The following is a 17,530-nucleotide window of genomic DNA, read 5'->3' as shown; positions in this document are numbered from 1 at the left end:
TCAGGATACAAATGCTTTGCAGAAGATGGAGTAAATGAAATCCCACTGAGTAGCGACTTTGGGATCACTCACGGCAAATACAGTCTGAGAGAAATCAAAACCCAAAGCTCTTCATCTCAGGCTTCCCTAACCTGGATGGGAAGTTTGGAGGTCTGGGCCAACCAGACTGATGAGTAATGAAAGGGATGGGAAAGTGGAATTGTAGAGAAGCTTCTAGAATCCTAGCAGCTCAAAGAGAGGGTGGCTACGGGGCGCCTGGGTGGCTCAGTCCTTAAGTGTCTGCCTTCAGCTCAGGTCATGGTCCCAGGGTCCTGGGATCGAGCCCCGCATTGGGCTCCCTGCTCAGGCAGGAAGCCTGCTTCTCCCTCTCCCACTCCCCCTGCCTGTGCTCCCTCTCTCTCTGTGTCTCTGTCTGTCAAATAAATAAATAAAATCTTTAAAAAAAAAAAAAGAGAGGGTGGCTACAACAGGAGGGAGATCCTGAAGTTTAGCTCAGGTCAGAAAAATGAGTTGCTAGTTGGGGACTGTCTGTGTCCCCTCCTCCACAAGCACTGTCAGAACAAGAACTTATCCACCTTTGTGACAACATTGATCTAAATCCAAGGTGAGCACATCTGAAACCCAAGCTGAGAAAGACCTTGCTTGATCACTGGACTTGGGAACCAAGTCAAAATTGTCTTTAAGCCTCTGGTGGAAATAGCGTCAGTCTATTAATACAGGGACAATGACTCCAAGAGCAAAGCCAAGATGAGAAGCCCGTAAGATATACGAAAAAGAAGACCCAGAGAAACCTTATTTAAAGTTCCAAACCTGTGCCGAACTAAATGAATAGTGAAAACTTTGTCTAGCCCAGACATATGTCTTCTTTGGCTTGCACAATGTGTAACTTTTTTAACTGAACTTGATTGTCCTTAGACACTTCCACTTTACCAAGCACTATTCTCCCTATCATCTTATACCCCAGGACATAGCTCGGTTATACCATGCTAGCCCCATAAGCATTTCATAGATACCAGTATGTAATGTTCAGATTGATTCATTTTTAAGTATTAAATACTTGGACATATGCTGACTACAGAGATGACAGAGAAAGGGGACGATCACAGGAAAAAGATAAAAATAGGAAAAGGCCAGAAATTCTAGCATCGCCATCTTTGGAAGAGGCATCTCCCCAGCCCAGCCCAATCACAACAGCTACGAATCATGCCATACAAGGGCCAAGTTAAATGGATGCCTGCCGTATTTGTGGCTGCCTATCTCTTTCAACTAACCTTTCCATATTTGGGGAAATTCCCAAGAGGCAGAACTCAAATTCTAAGCCTCCCTTATAGCTAGGACATTGGCTTATAGCCTAGGTTCACCCAAATAGCAGTACCCTGGCAAAACTGTTATGTGGAAAAGAGCAAAGTGAACAAATAAGATGAGCAAGCTGCCTCCGTTTTTGCCAGCATGGAGGCGGCTGAAGTGTGAGGCTTCCAGCAGGTGCATAATTGAATCCCTGTTATAGAAGTGGCATTGGTGAGGCAGGAGCTTCTGTTGTTGTTTCCCCTGGTGCTCAGTGGACAAGCAAAACAGAGGAAATTTCCTCATCAAACCAGGACTGTAATGCAATTTCACTCCCGGAATCTTAGCCTGGAGCCCAGCCCTGTCAAGAATTCTTTGAACTACTCAATATCATTTTATTAAACTAATTTTCTGTTAAATCAGCCCAAATCAGCTTCTATAGCTTAAAACCAAAGTACCCTAACTGATAAAACAAGTGCTGGCAGACGGGTCTTGGAGAACCTTTTATTGGGGGTACCTTGGGAGAAAGCCATTCACACTAATTTCTATGAAACCTATTACCTGTGAAAGAAGCCCCAGATTTTATAAGGCCATCGTTGTCCCCACAGAGGAAGTACAGAGTAGAAATCTCTCTTTATTCTTGCTCTGTGAATCCTACATGTACTTTCTAAAGCAATATCACATTACACGTATTACTCAGTACTCCTGGCAGTTGACTTAATTGTTACCATCCACAGAAGAGGTCATTAAATTTTCACCATTTGCTAGTCAGTTATGGAAAGTTCAGCGCTGAGGAGTCCATTATCAACCATCTGGGAGATGGTCTTGCTCTGCAAGGCCTCTATGTTAAGTGATGAATGGGTTCCATATTAACAGACCTCTACCCGAGCAAGCAAGGCACAGATTTTTAAGCTTAAACTGTAAGGACGACATCAAGCTGGTTTGGATTTCTGTTACAACCAAACAAGGGGCATTGGAAGTTTGAGCTATAGAAGGGATTTTTAGATTTTTAGATAGGATGAAGAACTCAGTGCATTAAGGAAGGCTGTAGAACATTCCTGTCTAAGATTTCCATCTGCCAGACAATACTGTATTTTACTACCAAAGGAATAAAAATTCCCATTGTCCCTCATGATAATCTTTTAAAGGGAATACTATAATAATCAAATAATCCTCATTTAAAAGGTGAAAATTCTCACAGGGATTAAGTGGCTTGCCTAAAGGTCCTGGGGAATCCAAACTTGGGTTTTCTGATGTCAAGCTGATGGTTTTTTCTCCTACATCAGTGGCTTTCAAAGTGTGTTCCTGGGAGTTCTGGAGATAATATATACATACATATATGCAATGTAATATCATTCAGCCATGAAAAAGAAGGAATCCTGTTATTTGTGACAACATGGATAGACTTTGAGGCCATTATACTAAGTGAAATAAGTCAAAGAAAGACAAATACTGTATGACCTCAATTACATATGGAATCTAAAAATATCAAACTCATAGAAACAGAGTAGAATGATGGTTACCTGGGACTGAACGGTGGGGGAAATGGGGAAATGGACACAGGGTACAAACTTTCAGTTGTAAGACAAATAAGTTCTGGGGATCTAAGGTATAGCATGGTGACAATAGTTAATAATACCGTATTCTATATTTGAAAGTTGCTATGAGAGTAGAGCTCCGATGTTTTCACCATAACAATAACAACAAAATGGTAACTGTGTGAGGTGAAGGATGTGTTAACTAACCTTATTGTGACAAACATGTCACAATACACCAATGTATAGGTGTATCATATCATCTTAAACTTACACAATGTTACGTGTCAATTGTATCTTAATAAAGCTGGAAAGAAATAAGCTATTATCTTCCCTTTTCCCTTTCATACTTTTCTAAGATACGGTGGAGTTTAATGGAGGATATGTGGTGTATGATACAGCAGAGTAAAACAGAAGCATCTATGAGAATCCAGCTGTCTATTAAGAAGCCAGACATTAAAAGAGACTTTCAAAACTAAAACAATGCCCTTCCTCACACTATTTGATTTGTTCTGGAAAATATAATTATTTTTCATAAAAATGTTATTTATGTTAATATGGAATGGGTTTATTAGCTATTTTTGATGAATTGATCAATTATTTTAAGTTTTCAGTTATAACACAACAAATATTTATAGGTATAACCCACAGAAACAAAGATTCTTTGGAGTCCTCAATCATTTTTTTAAATTTATTTATTTATTTGAGAGAGAGACAGCTTAAGTGGGGGGGGGGCAGGGGGGGAGGGAGAGGACAAGCAGACTCTGCTGAGTGCAGAGCCCACATGGGAGCTCCATCCCAGGACTCAAGATCATGATCTCAGCCAAAATCAAGGGTCAGATGCTGGGGTGCATGGGTGGCTCAGTTGGTTAAGTGTCTGCCTTCAGCTCAGGTCATGATCTCAGGGTGCTGGGATCAAGCCCTACATCTGTCTCCCTGCTCAGCGGGGAGCATGCTTCTCCTTCTGCCCTTCCCCACCTCTTGTGCTCACACTCTATGTCTCTCTCTCTCTCTCAAATAAATAAATAAAATTAAAAAAAGAGTCAGATGCTCAACCGACTGAGCCACCAGGGCGCCCCTAGAGTCCTCAATCATTTTTAAATGTGTAAAGGAGACTTGAGACCAAAATATTTGAGAACTGCTATCCTGAATTAAGCTGCCTTAGGCTAACCACAGATTTACTTAGTTTGTGTTATTTTTAACCAACTGACGCTGGTGCTAAACCTAGTTTTTCTGCTTACATCTCTGTGCCATTTTTCTCCCCAGTATTGTTTTGGATTGATGAGTTCATGAATGAGAGCAAAAAGTCTTGGTTTGTAAAGTAGTGATTATAGACTCAAGTACCTTCTTCCTCTCAAATTCCTAAAGTACCTAGTTCACTGTATGTTTGATTAATATTTAATTAATGGATGAATGACTGAAGCTGATTGCTATCACACAGAGAGGACCTACTTGATGCCCCTGATAAATAACGTGTGCTTGCCCCTGAGTTCACAGGTGCGTGCCAAACATGGCAGAACTCAGCCCCAGCAAGGCCAAGTGCAGTGCAGCCTGGAGGCCCAGCGATCATATACCTGTCTCCCCCATCCACAGCATGCCGCCATCCAGATTCTGTTTACCCACGAGACCCAAATCAGCAACCCTGTCTCCTCCACAACTCTTTCCTGGAGACAGTAACCTACCATGAGCATCACATTCTAACCTCATACATCAATCAGTCTGTATCCACATCATCATCTATTTTGCCTCTCGGTCTCATTCTATTCTGCACCACGGTCTTTGTAGATTAGGTGCGTATATTTTGTTTTCCCTACAAGATCTTAGGCTTCATGAAGGTTTTCAAAGGCCTTTTGTGGCGCCCGAGAGTCTAGCATAGTGCTAAGGAAATGATAATCACTTTCACCTTAAAAGTTTACAAAAGAATTCAGACACATTACCTCACTATTTTTTCACCAAAGCCCTATGTGTAAATTAGGGAAGCCCTCAGTTTGTTATCTCTACCTTACAGAGGGAGGCTTTAAAGTTAAGCAACCTGAGGTCTCCCAGCCAGTGACTGGCAGAGTCAGGATGCACCCCTGCGTCTTGGGATACCCAGTCTGTGCTATTCTTACTGTATCATGCTCTCATTTCTCCAAACATACTTATTTATCTGAAAAAAAGAGCTTTGAGAAAAATAACAGCTCTAAATCCAGGTGATGAGTCAAAACATACAAGAATAAACCCAGGTCTCTTGATTCCCACACAGGCACTTTGTTTTACAGCATCTTGTCCCTTGTGCTTTTAGCTGTTAAGGTAGTCAGCTCCTGTGCTGGTTGATCTTATATGTAGTTCTCACAGCACACAAATTAGCATCACCGTAATATCCATTTTCCTTCTGTCTGCCCTATGCGGCTAATTAGCAGCCACATTTACTGTGTTTTCCCAGCAAAAATGAAGGGAAACATTATAAAATAATTCAGTAAATTCAAGCTGGGTCTATAAAATTGATTATAATTCACATTTATTATAACTCCTTATCTTTGTTCCCCCCCCCCCTTCTCATTCACTTACTCATCAATCCCTCAAGAATTTACTAAGCCCCTAGGATGAGCAGAACTGCATCAGATGCTGGAGTGGCTTGCAATAAGTAAAAGATATCCCTGCCATTAATGAGATTATCATCTCATGGGTGAAAGGACACTCCTAGAGAAAAATTCTATGGTATTAGAAGTGTGGGGCGCCTGGGTGGCTCAGTTGGTTAAGCGACTGCCTTCGGCTCAGGTCATGATCCTGGAGTCCCGGGATCGAGTCCCGCAACGGGCTCCCTGCTCGGCGGGGAGTCTGCTTCGTCCTCTGACCCTATCCCCTCTCATGTGTTCTCTCTCTCTCATTCTCTCTCTCTCAAATACATAAATAAAATCTTAAAAAAAAAAAAAGAAGTGTGAATTAGCACAGTATAAATTATTTATGGAAGCAATGAAGGAATATAGAGTAAAAAGTCTCTTATCACAGAGAGAACTTTAGGAAAGCTTCCAACAGAGGATGTCTTGAAAGAAAGATGTCATGAGCTATGTCTTCAAGGTAGGATATGGTTTGGGAATATAACCTCTATCTGTAGCCCCCAAACCCAAATAATCATATAGTCAAAGCAAAAACAGTGTGCTTCCTATGCAAACGTAGCCACAAAATAAGGTTGCCTCCGTCCCCCATGCCCAGACAGCTGCCACCCCTAGGAACCTGCTACAGAGAAATTCTGGTGTCCCCACTGGTTGGTAGAGCTTTTCAGGGAAGAGGATAGAATCAGAACCGGTCCAGGGCAAAATGCAGAAATGAGCCCATACCTTCCAGGCACTATTTCCTGTGCACCTTCCCCCATGGGAAACCCAACATGCCACAGACACCACGGCCCTCTCCAACCTGCATCTCTTTATGCTCTGTGTCTTCTCTCCTATGACTGCCTTCCTTTCTAAGGGCCATGCCCCCCGAGTCTCCCCTGCTGTGCATCTCTGTACCACTACAACTTGAGCTTGGGTTAATAGTTAACCCTCGGAAGTTTTACAGGTACAAAAAAATGGGACCTCTCTCATTCTAACAATGGGACATGACAGCGTACCAAGCAAGCTACCGGCGAAAGAGACATGCGGGAACAGGCAGATCTTGAGAGCGCCTCAGATCATGCTATGAGATTAACTGAAAAATCAAGCTGTGTGTAACTCCATTCTAAATCATTCAAGAGATAGCCTAAAGAAGAGAGAAAACACCACATCACATGACTATATCAAAAACTGAGAACATCGAATGATCACATTAAGACCAGATCACAGGGCGCCTGGGTGGCTCAGTTGGTTAAGCGACTGCCTTCAGCTCAGGTCATGATCCTGGAGTCCCAGGATCAAGTCCCGCATCAGGCTCCCTGCTCGGCAGGGAGTCTGCTTCTCCCTCTGGCCCTCCCCCCTCTCATGTGCTCTCTCTCATTCTCTCTGTCTCAAATAAATAAATAAAATCTTTAAAAAAAAAAAAAAAGACCAGATCACAAAGACCTTGGAGGATGGACTCAGTAGTTGGTAATGGCTTGAGCATTAGGGACACTGTAGATCTTCATTATGTAATATGATAAATGTGGTGCTTTGGGAGGGTGTGTGTAAGAGAGTCTAGGGGAAGGAGAACTGACAACCTGTAGGCCTGGATTATGTGGGGATCTGCTGCAAGCTAACTTTCCAGATATCATAACTGATTCTGCACACACACTCTAGGCCAGAGTCTCTGAAATGAGATGTCACATGTGAGACTCATTCTCCAAGCTTTCAGAAAGAAACACTATAAAATCTGTCCCTTTTAAAACAAATGGAAGAAAGGATGTGGTCCTTTAAAGTTGAGGTTCAGTAATATGGGGCAGAGATGAATTTTTCTTTTTTTTTTAAGATTTATTTATTTGAGGGGGGAGGGGCAGAGAGCGAGGGAGAGAAAGTGTCTCAAGTAGACTCCCTGCTGAGCTGGGAGCCTCAATCGAGGCTCAATCTCATGACCCTGAGATCATGACCTGAGCCGATGCTTAACCAACTGAGCCACCCGGCACCCTGGAATTTTTTTTTTATAATAAACCTCTATTAGTGAGTATGTTGCTACAAGAAACTTTTCCATTGTTGGCGAATAGTGTACTATCCACTTATTTAAAAAGAGTCAGTGGATGACAAGGTGAATGGAAGAATTTGAAAAGTTTCTCCATGACTTGTGATTCCAATAGCAAAATGAGGCTGATACTTTATCCATATGCCATCCTATCATTCAGATTCTATTTGGGCTTCGTAACATATTGACAGGGAAAAAAGATGGTCCATGGAAGTCAACCTGCCTAGGATGAAAGACATGGATGGGCTACCAGGTGTCACAGTGACAGGTGACAATCCATATCCTGCAAGTCAGAACTCAGCCCCTTTGCCTTTCAAGAATGCAAGATCGTGATATGAAAGCACAACTTCTGGGCTACGAAACCAAAAGGAAAAGGAATGAGGGTCTGAAGAGCAAGATACCACCTTTCCAGGAATCTCTGGCAGGGCAGTTAGTTGGGCCACCAACTTCAGCAGTTCACAGCTGGTCCTACTTCAGCGGGGCTCTGAGCATTTCTTCTGAGTATCATATATTGCCTGGGATAGAACACAAGCTTTAAGCAAACTTTTTGGAGATTTAGCCACAACAGTCAAAATATTGAAACAAGGATACGTGGCTTTATACAATAACCTCACTCAACACATTTTTTTTTTTTCAGATAACTCATGCCCAAGTTGAGGGAGGGGTAGAGGGGAGGTTTCTTTCCCTCTCCATCATTTCTCCACTTGACTTTGCTGTGGGAAGTCAGCCTCAGCCTATTGGAAAGGAAGAGATTTGTTTAACAAAGGCAAAGGGAGCAGCTATAAAACTACTCTATTTAGTTTCATTTCAAAATAAAGACATTATTTATTTATTTTTTAGAGAGGGAGGAGAGGGAGGAGGGCAGAGGGGAGGGAGAGAGACTCTTAAGGAGGTTCCATACCCAGTGCGGAGCCAGATGCGGGGCTAGATCTCACGACCCTGAGATCATGACCTGAGTCAAAATCAAGAGTTGGACGCTTAACTGACTGAGACACCCAGGTACCCCTCAAAATAAAAACATTTTTACTATGCTTTTAACCCTATACATCCCAGGTTCTCAGCACTAGTTGTGTATCGGTGTTACCCAGGTATTCTTTTGTTTGAATAACAATGTTCATGTGGGGCCTGAGCATTAGCATTTTTAAAAAGTACTAATATCAGAACCTCTGGGAATGGAGCCCATGCAATGTAATTCTTAAAAGCGCTCTAGGTGATTCTAATATGCAGCTGAAGTTAAGAATAACTGCCACATAAAAAAGAAACTAGGGGTTGATTATAAGGATTTTAGTTTTGGAATACCTGTCTGGCCTCAAAGAATAATGTCTCAACAGAGGAAATTTTGACTTTGAGATTAAAGAATGAAAAAAGAAAGAAAGTATCTAGATGCAGAGAATCATCAGAGAGAGAGAGAGAGAGAGAGAGAGAGAGAGTGTGTGTGTGTGTGTGTGTGTGTGTGTGTTCTCTACATAGGGCATTGATATAACTTAGTGTTTATTAACTACCTTGGGGGCTGGAACATTTTTGCTAATCTGATGAAAGCTCTGTCTCAAAAAAAATGTACATATATGAAAATTTTGCAGATTTTAGGAACATCACAGACTTCCTAAAACCAATGTTAAGGACCTCTGGTATAGTCATAAACTTTTATAACTACTTTTATAAATAAGCAGGTAAAAAAAAAATCATCCATAAGAAATGAGAGACCTAAGTAGGAGTCTTGACTTTGGGCCTAAATGGCTTGTGAATCTAAATAAATTACCTAAGCTTGCTCCCCCACTCCCCAGCTTTTCCACCAAGTGAAATTTTTATCTACCCATAGGAAGTGTGGGTAATGTTTTTACAATTGTGTAAAAAAGGTCGAGAGTCAATGAATATATGTGAAAGTACTTCGAGAAGTTATGATTTATTATTAGAGATATCAAGAATTAATCCAAGGGGAAAAAAGAATTGATTAAAGAAGAAACATACAATTTCTTGAGTAACTGACATGTTTATCTAGCTCTCACTTTCATGGACATCTGCCTGTCAGAAGACCACAGATTATAAGGAATTTGGTAACTCTTGAGCTTTACACTTTGTATTAGAAGGATGAGTCCCAGCCCCAATTCCCTATATACTCAATCTCTCTCTCCTCGCAGTATGATGACGATCCTGCAGCATTCACTCATGGTGCTTTCTGTCAAACTGCTAGTAAATCCATTTTAACATGAAAAAATTCAGCATAAGTTAAAATACAAAGGAAAGATAGTAGTTCCAGAGGAAATGAAACCTATGAACCAAAATTCAGTCTTTTTCACAAGAGCCCTAGAGTATTTGTTTCTTTCCCCTCTACCTCCCACAAGACCCGAGGCCCTGGGGACTCCCACTGTCATGTTCCCTATCGGAGGACCACCACCTAGTAAGGCGACCTTCTTATTCCCCAAGGAGACACCTCAGAAGCACGTACCAACCCTTGATACTAAAGTGTGAAAATCTAGGATTAAGAATAAAGCGTATCTTTCACAGCCAGTGCTTCTGAGGGAAGGTCAGTCACCTTAAGCAGAGGTACAGACGTGTACACAGTAAGCAGAGCTACCCTGAAAGGAAGACACCAGCCCCAGCCTTTGTGTGCCTGGGTGTCAATGTTTCCCATTCATTTCATTGTCTGAGTTGTAAGGAAAATGTGCATGGAGGGTCCAATACTGAGAGTGAATCTTCACTGCTATTCACCACTCCTCAGAAAAATATATTAAACAAAATGCAGAGTCACGTAGTTTAAGCTACTGTCTGTTTGTTCATAAAGGAAAATGCTTTATATGCAGAAATTTCAAGTGAGAGGAGATGTCAGGTCTCCAAAAGCAGCTATTATCAAACAAAGCAGCCAGAAAATTAATGCACTGCAGATGGCTGTGACCGCAACCTTGGATATGAGCCAGCGTCTTCATCTCTCTTGGTAGGAGAGTGTTTTTGAACTGCTTCTTGTACCCACAAAGCTTCCCTAAATGTTCTAGTTCTCTGACATAAAATTCTTTCCCCTTTTTTACAGAGTATTGCTCTGTCTAGTTATTCTTTCCATAAACCCTTGCTGACCCCCTACTAAGAATGAGGCACTGAGAAAGAATGGTATACAACAGTAGTCAGGACATTTTTGTTAAACCTAAGAAAGAATGGACCATTTAAAGAACAAATCAGTTTGATTCTTCTCCTCCAAATCAAGGACCCACTTCCAGACAGCCTGCCTGTGCCTTCTTGCCATATCCATTTTAGAGTGGCTCTTTAGGGGCGCCCGGGTGGTTCAGTCAGTTAAGCGTCTGCCTTCAGCCCAGGTCATGATCCCGGAGTCCTGGGATGGAGTCCTGCATCGGGCTCCTTGCTCAGTGGGGAGCCTGCTTCTCCCTCTGCCTGCCGCTCCCCCTGCTTGTGCTCTCGCTCTCTCTCTCTCTGACAAATAAATAAATAAAATCTTAAAAATAAATAAATAAATAAAGTGGCTCTTTATCCCTGGCAGCTAAAAGAGGGAATCTTTACTTCAGTAAGATGGCCCCATCATCGCTTTCTATCCCTGGCCACAGGAGTTGAGCCATTCTGGACAGGTGTGTGTGTGTGTGTGTGCATGTGTGTTCTCCCAAACAAGGACACTCATCTGATTTCCAAATGATTGAAGAATTTGGTGTTTTAAATAATACCTTATTCTGGTTGAGAATTGCCACTTACATAAATCACTGAGTTGCAAACAAATAGGGCAAAAGACTCTCAAGGTAGTGACTTCTTTCGCATTAAGAAAATGCACCCCCAAGAGTTTAATAACAAAATAATACACCTTTTTTCACACAGTTATTTTGTTTATGTGTTATCATGACTAATAGTAATGGCTGTAATTCATCACATTAGAAAAGTGATCAACAGTTCTAGCTGTACAGAATTAAAATTGATTGAGGCCCTTCGTCACCCTGGCAGAAGCTAATAATTACATCATTATTAAAATGTAGCCAATAGCCAAAACTTTTTAACTTCTTTGGTTTAAGACAAAATAGAATGAAATCAAGTTAATGTACTCAAATTGAATAATTCTGTGGAGAAGGCTACTCCCATGTTTATCTGCCATTGGCAGAACAGCCCCTCTGGACTAAAGTGCTTTGCATATTTGATTAATTTTATCCTCCCCACATCCATGGAGGCATGCTGGTGCCCACATCATAGAAGAGACGGGAAACTGTGGGGATGAAGTAACCATCCCAGGAGCACAGAGCCAGGACCAAGACTCAAATCCAGTTCTGCCTCACTCCAAAGCTTCCATTCTAATCAGTGAGCAACTACACTGTCAAACAAAGACCTTCTAGATGAGTACGGGAAATACCTTTCACAGATACATGTTCAAACACTTGGAGAACAAAACATTCATCTTAGAAACCATTTCTTAACTTTTATGACCAAGACTTTTCTGAAGGCGAAACAAAACTGGTGTGTATCCAGAGTCTCAGAGGATGTTCCTTCCGGAGCAATAGCTCTCCCATCCGTTCCTGGCCCACAGAATGTTACCAGCAACAGGCCAGAGGCAGAGAGGAATAAAGGAAATGAAGAGTCATTAACCACACTAAGTGTCCTTAAGACAGGCTCTGGTGTCATTTATCTCCACCTTCCAAGAATACTGGGAAGGCCTAGCATGGACAAGTGACAAATACTGTCAATTAAGTCTGTGAGGATAATGGCAAATGTCACTGAGAAAGATTTGAGTTAAACATTACATTAACTCAAGCTCATGTTCCCCTCCTTGCAAGGATGGTCAGTGTGAGGTGATATGAGTGTAGGACAGTCAGGTCCATGGTTGGATGGAGCTGAACTCTGTCCTGAGTATTGCACAAATTAGATTACAGAGCCTCAAAGGAAGTTCTTCCAGATGTTTAACAAGACTCAAGCAAGCAGTAGCTCCCAACTCTGGACTGAACCTGTGTTCTTCGCTAGCTTGACCTCTGAAGGGTGGTCAGAAGCAGTGTGCAGGACACTCCGTGTTACATAGTTCTGAGGGAGGGATTAGAAAGAAACTTCACTCTGTCTTTCTCCCAGGGTGCCCTTGTGGTATCTACCCTTTCACAAAAGAAGCAATCTTTTTTTTTTTTTTTAAAGATTTTATTTATTTATTTGAGACAGAGAGCACGAGAGGGAGGAGGGTCAGAGGGAGAGGCAGACTCCCTGCCGAGCAGGGAGCCCGACGTGGGACTCGATCCCGGGACTCCAGGATCATGACCTGAGCCGAAGGCAGTCGCTTAACCGACTGAGCCACCCAGGCGCCCCACAAAAGAAGCAATCTTAAACTAAGTTATACAAAGTAGTTATTTGATTCGTGTTTCCCCTCCTTCCTCATCTCCCTGATTTTTCCTTTAGGGCATCACGTGATTGCCAGGAGAGGAAGACACTCCCACTCCCCCCAAAACTGCACCATGGTAGCAAGTGGCCAGTTTCATCTCCCTTAAATAAGGTCCTACCTACATCAGGGGGGATAAGTTAGCACGATTAGAGGCCAAGTGTTCCTTTTACTCACCTTGTTCCCTCCTCCGCCTAACCCATGTCCCTACGGAAGCTGTATGGGTTGTCCAAATTTCAGTGATGGAACAACCATGGGCTCACGTTTTCATGTCTTCTCTCCTCTTGTACCTAACTCTTGTATTTGTCACTAAAAGAAAAGTTTGTATCTGCTTATTATTTGTATTCCACCCTTATGACTATCCTACTACTAAAAATATATAATGATTTTTATGGAACAATTGGAAATCGGAACACTGATTCTATATAATATTAAAGAAATATTAAATTTCTATTTAGGAGTAGGAATGATATTGTGATAATTAATATTAGGTTTTTAAAGAATGGGTAGCTTTTATATCTACATAAGAAAATATGTACAGATTGGATAATATGATGTCTGGGATTTGTTTCAAAATAACATGGGAGAGATTGTAGCAGGTGGGGATATGGGTGAAACAAGATTATCCTTGAGTTCATTATTGTTGAAGCTGGGTGATGGGTTCATTGTGCTAGGTTTGTTTTGGTTTTTCAGTGGTTTTTTCCTGCATATGTTAGAACTTTCTGATACCAAAAAGCTTCTTTTAAAAAAGAATCAAAGGGCACTTGGGTGGCTCAGTCGATTAAGCGGCTGCCTTTGGCTCAGATCATGATCCCAGGGTCCTGGGATCCAGCATCCTCTTTCATCGGGTTCCCTGCTCAGCGGGGAGCCTGCTTCTCCCTCTGTCTGCTGCTTCCCCTGCTTGTGCTTGCTCTCCCACCCGTGTCAAATAAATAAATAAAATCTTAAAAAAATAAATATATATAAAAAAGAATCAAAATTAAAGTTAAAAAATAAAAAAATATATAATTGGTGAGTTACTTTAAATTCACACTAGAAAATCATATTTTCTAAAAATACCTTAAAATATGTGCAATTTTCTCTTAACTATAGAGGGTTGATGGAAGGAGGTGGATGGACTAGATAGGTAATGGCCATTAAGGAGGGCACTTGTTATGATGAGCACTGGGTGTTGTATGTAAGTGATGAATCAATGAATTCTACTCCTGAAACCAATATTACACTGTATGTTAGCTAACTAGAATTTAAATTACAATTTAAAACAAAATTAAATTAAATCTATGCAACTTTCATGATTGAATGTTAAATGGAATAGGAAGATCTAAATCTGCACAAAGAATACTGCATATACATATATATTTACATATGCATGTAAATGGAAGAAGAAACTACATAAAATGTAAATTAGAATTTCCCCTGGCTGGCAAGAATATATATTAGTATTCTTTATTCATTGTTACTTTTTTCTATTTTTCAAATTTTCTGAAAAGAAAATATGTTTACAATTTTATGAAGGTATTTTTATAAACTATACTCATGATAAAATGTTAGGAGACAAATAGTTATAAACTGTATATGAAATTCAATTATAAAATGTATATGAATGCTGTTTATGTGTGTTTATCTAAAATAAATAGCATCACATTGTTAATGGTGATGATCTCTGGATGGTAGCATCATTGGTCATTTCTATTTTTGTGTGACTCTGTATTTTCTTCAATTAATAAGTGTAATGTTGTAATCAGAAAAAAATACAGCATGAAGGGGCACATGGGTGGCTCAGTCCGTTAAGCATCTGCCTTTGGCTCAGGTCATCATCTCAAGGTCCTGGGATCGAGCCCTCCATCGGGTCCCTCTCCCTCTGCCTCTCCCCAAGCTTGTGCTCTCTCTCACTATCTCTATCACTATCTGTCTCTCTCTTTCAAATAAATAAATAAAATCTTTAAAAAATACAGCATGAAAAATTAAAACTAGATTTATTATACTTTTTTTTTTAAGATTTATTTATTTACTTTAGAGAGAGACAGGGTGCATGAGCAGGGGTGAGGGGCAACGGGAGAGGGAGAGAGAGAGGGAAAGAAGGAGACTCCCTATTGAGGGTGGAGCCGGACAGGGGGCTTAATCTCACAACCCTGAGATCATGACCTGAGCTGAAACCAAGATTTGGACGCTTATCCAACTGAGCCACCCAGGTGCCCCCTGTAATTCTTTATAAGTAAAGGACTATCTCTATAGGGCAATATAACATACAAGGATAAGAAACCATGTACTATATATAGCTAATATATATTATATTCATATGCATATTACAACTATATATAACTAATACGTCACTATGTATAACTATATAACTATATATTAAATTTATACAATAACCACATAATATCTGTCAGTCCAAGAGAATTTTAAATTCTCACTGTGAGTATATATTGAGCTTTTAAACAATGTTGATATAGAACTCTTTGCACAGCCACCATTACTTAGCAATGCTCCTCATGTAGACAATTCCTTAACAGTCATGTGTCATTTTCTGTCCAACTCCAGGTATATCTATGCCAATACCAGTCTTCGGCCTACAGGATGATTCCAAGGTCTTTAAGGAAGGGAGTTGCTTACTTGCGGACGATAATTTTGTCCTGATAGGCTCTTTCGTGTCATTCTTCATTCCCTTAACCATCATGGTGATCACCTACTTTCTAACTATCAAGTCACTCCAGAAAGAAGCTACTTTGTGTGTGAGTGATCTTGGCACACGGGCCAAACTATCGTCTTTCAGCTTCCTCCCTCAGAGTTCCCTGTCTTCGGAAAAGCTCTTCCAACGATCGATCCACAGGGAGCCAGGGTCCTATGGCAGGAGGACTATGCAGTCCATCAGCAACGAGCAAAAAGCTTGCAAGGTGCTGGGCATTGTCTTCTTTCTGTTTGTGGTGATGTGGTGCCCATTCTTCATCACAAACATAATGGCCGTCATCTGCAAAGAGTCCTGCAATGAGGATATCATCGGAGCCCTGCTCAACGTGTTCGTTTGGATCGGTTACCTCTCCTCAGCAGTCAACCCACTGGTATACACACTGTTCAACAAGACCTACAGGTCAGCCTTTTCCCGGTATATTCAGTGTCAGTACAAGGAAAATAAAAAACCACTGCAATTAATTTTAGTGAACACTATACCAGCCTTGGCCTACAAATCTAGTCAACTCCAAATGGGACAAAAGAAGAATTCAAAGAAAGATGCCAAGAGCACAGATAATGACTACAGTATGGTTGCTCTAGGAAAACAACATTCAGAAGATGCTCCCACAGACAATATTAACACAGTGAATGAAAAGGTTAGCTGTGTGTGATAGACTAGTTGCCATAGCAACCACAGGGGGCACACTTGGCAAATTTTCACCTATTCTGGGGAAAGAAAAGAAAACAGGGAGACTGGAAAAAAAATTAGGCCAGTCTAGTAGAACCAACAATAATATTTATATGCCTCATTTTATCCCGTCAATGAAAAAAACAAAAAAGCAGGGTTAAATGATACAAAATGTGCACTTCAAAAATGTTCTGACAGCATTTCAGCTGTGAGCTTTATGATATTTTTAACATTGTAAATGATATGTCTTTAAAATAATTAGCTTTTATCGTATAATTATAATGAGGCCATAAATAAGTCTAAATTACCTTCTATTTCAAGTGGAAACATTGCTACTCTGTTGTTAATTGATGGCATGAGTTGGTTACCTGTTGCTGTAAATAACAATAGCTATAAATAGTGAAAATTGGTTGAATATAATATAATGACCTCTTAAAGAAAGATCTTCTTTAAAACTTACTATGCTACATATTTTGAACAACAAAAAAAGACACTAAGGACAGTGTTACGAAATCTGTATTGCTAAGATAATTAAATGAAATACTTGATGACTTTTTCATTCCTGCTTTTTCATAGATGTCATTTGGAAATATTCACAAAGTTGCTGGCATTTGCTGCATTTCAAGCTAATTCTTCTCAGAAGTGAAAAAGTTTTAAAATGTTATTTAATAACTACTGCTGCTTTCTATTCTACTCTTTGTGCTTTATTCTGAATCTCCAATGTGGTCTTGTTTAGTGTTTGTTCTACTAGGTAAACTATCAAAAGGATAAATTTAACATTACCAAATACGTTTCTAGAAATTGCTTCTCCTCAACAGCACCATAGCAGTGTTTGGTAACGCGCTCTTTGATGACTGCACCGAGCATGCACGCCTTTGAGCAGTAAGCAGTATTGATGTAACTGTGTCAAGATTGAGGAATAAACTCGGGTTTTTAGCTACTGACAGCAGAAGCTTAGGACGCCTCTGTAAAATGCAGGTGGCTTTCCTATTGGCACCCATTAGGTAAACTGATGCTTTCAGATCAGTCTATATTCTTTACTAAAACTGTTCAGCTTTGGTCTCATGATCATCTACTGGGTGTATACTATCTGTGAAGAAACGTCCTAGGTACTAAAGATATAAAAATAATTAAAACAAGATCCCTGCCTTTAAAGAAAATGACCTAATTGGAATGGTCCTCGTCAAAAATACCAATTAACAGACATTTTGAGAATTGGTTCAAGCTGTTTTCTTCTTACCTGGGTCAGAAAAAGGCTTGGTTTTTTTTTTTGTTTGTTTGTTTTTAAGATTTTATTTATTTATTTGACAGAGAGAGAGAGACAGCGAGAGCAGGAACAGAAGCAGGGGGAGCGGGAGGGGGAGAAGCAGGCTTCCCGCGGAGCAGGGAGCCCGATGCGAT

At 40.6% G+C, this 17,530-nt stretch overlaps 1 protein-coding gene across 1 annotated transcript in view; it reads left to right on the top strand.

Moving 5' to 3' along the window:
• HTR2A (5-hydroxytryptamine receptor 2A) overlaps positions 1 to 16,173 on the top strand; it is a 54,536-nt gene extending 38,363 nt beyond the window's left edge. Inside the window, exon 3 of the mRNA XM_021697932.1 lies at positions 15,313 to 16,173. Within this exon, the coding sequence (XP_021553607.1) occupies positions 15,313 to 16,112 (800 nt within the window). The 3' untranslated portion in view covers positions 16,113 to 16,173. The remainder of the gene's footprint in view (positions 1 to 15,312) is intronic.
• Positions 16,174 to 17,530: the final 1,357 nt, after the last annotated feature.

Source organism: Neomonachus schauinslandi, chromosome 3, assembly GCF_002201575.2.
Source record: "Neomonachus schauinslandi chromosome 3, ASM220157v2, whole genome shotgun sequence".
Lineage (NCBI taxonomy): Eukaryota > Metazoa > Chordata > Mammalia > Carnivora > Phocidae > Neomonachus > Neomonachus schauinslandi.
This window is presented reverse-complemented; position numbering and strand designations above follow the sequence as displayed.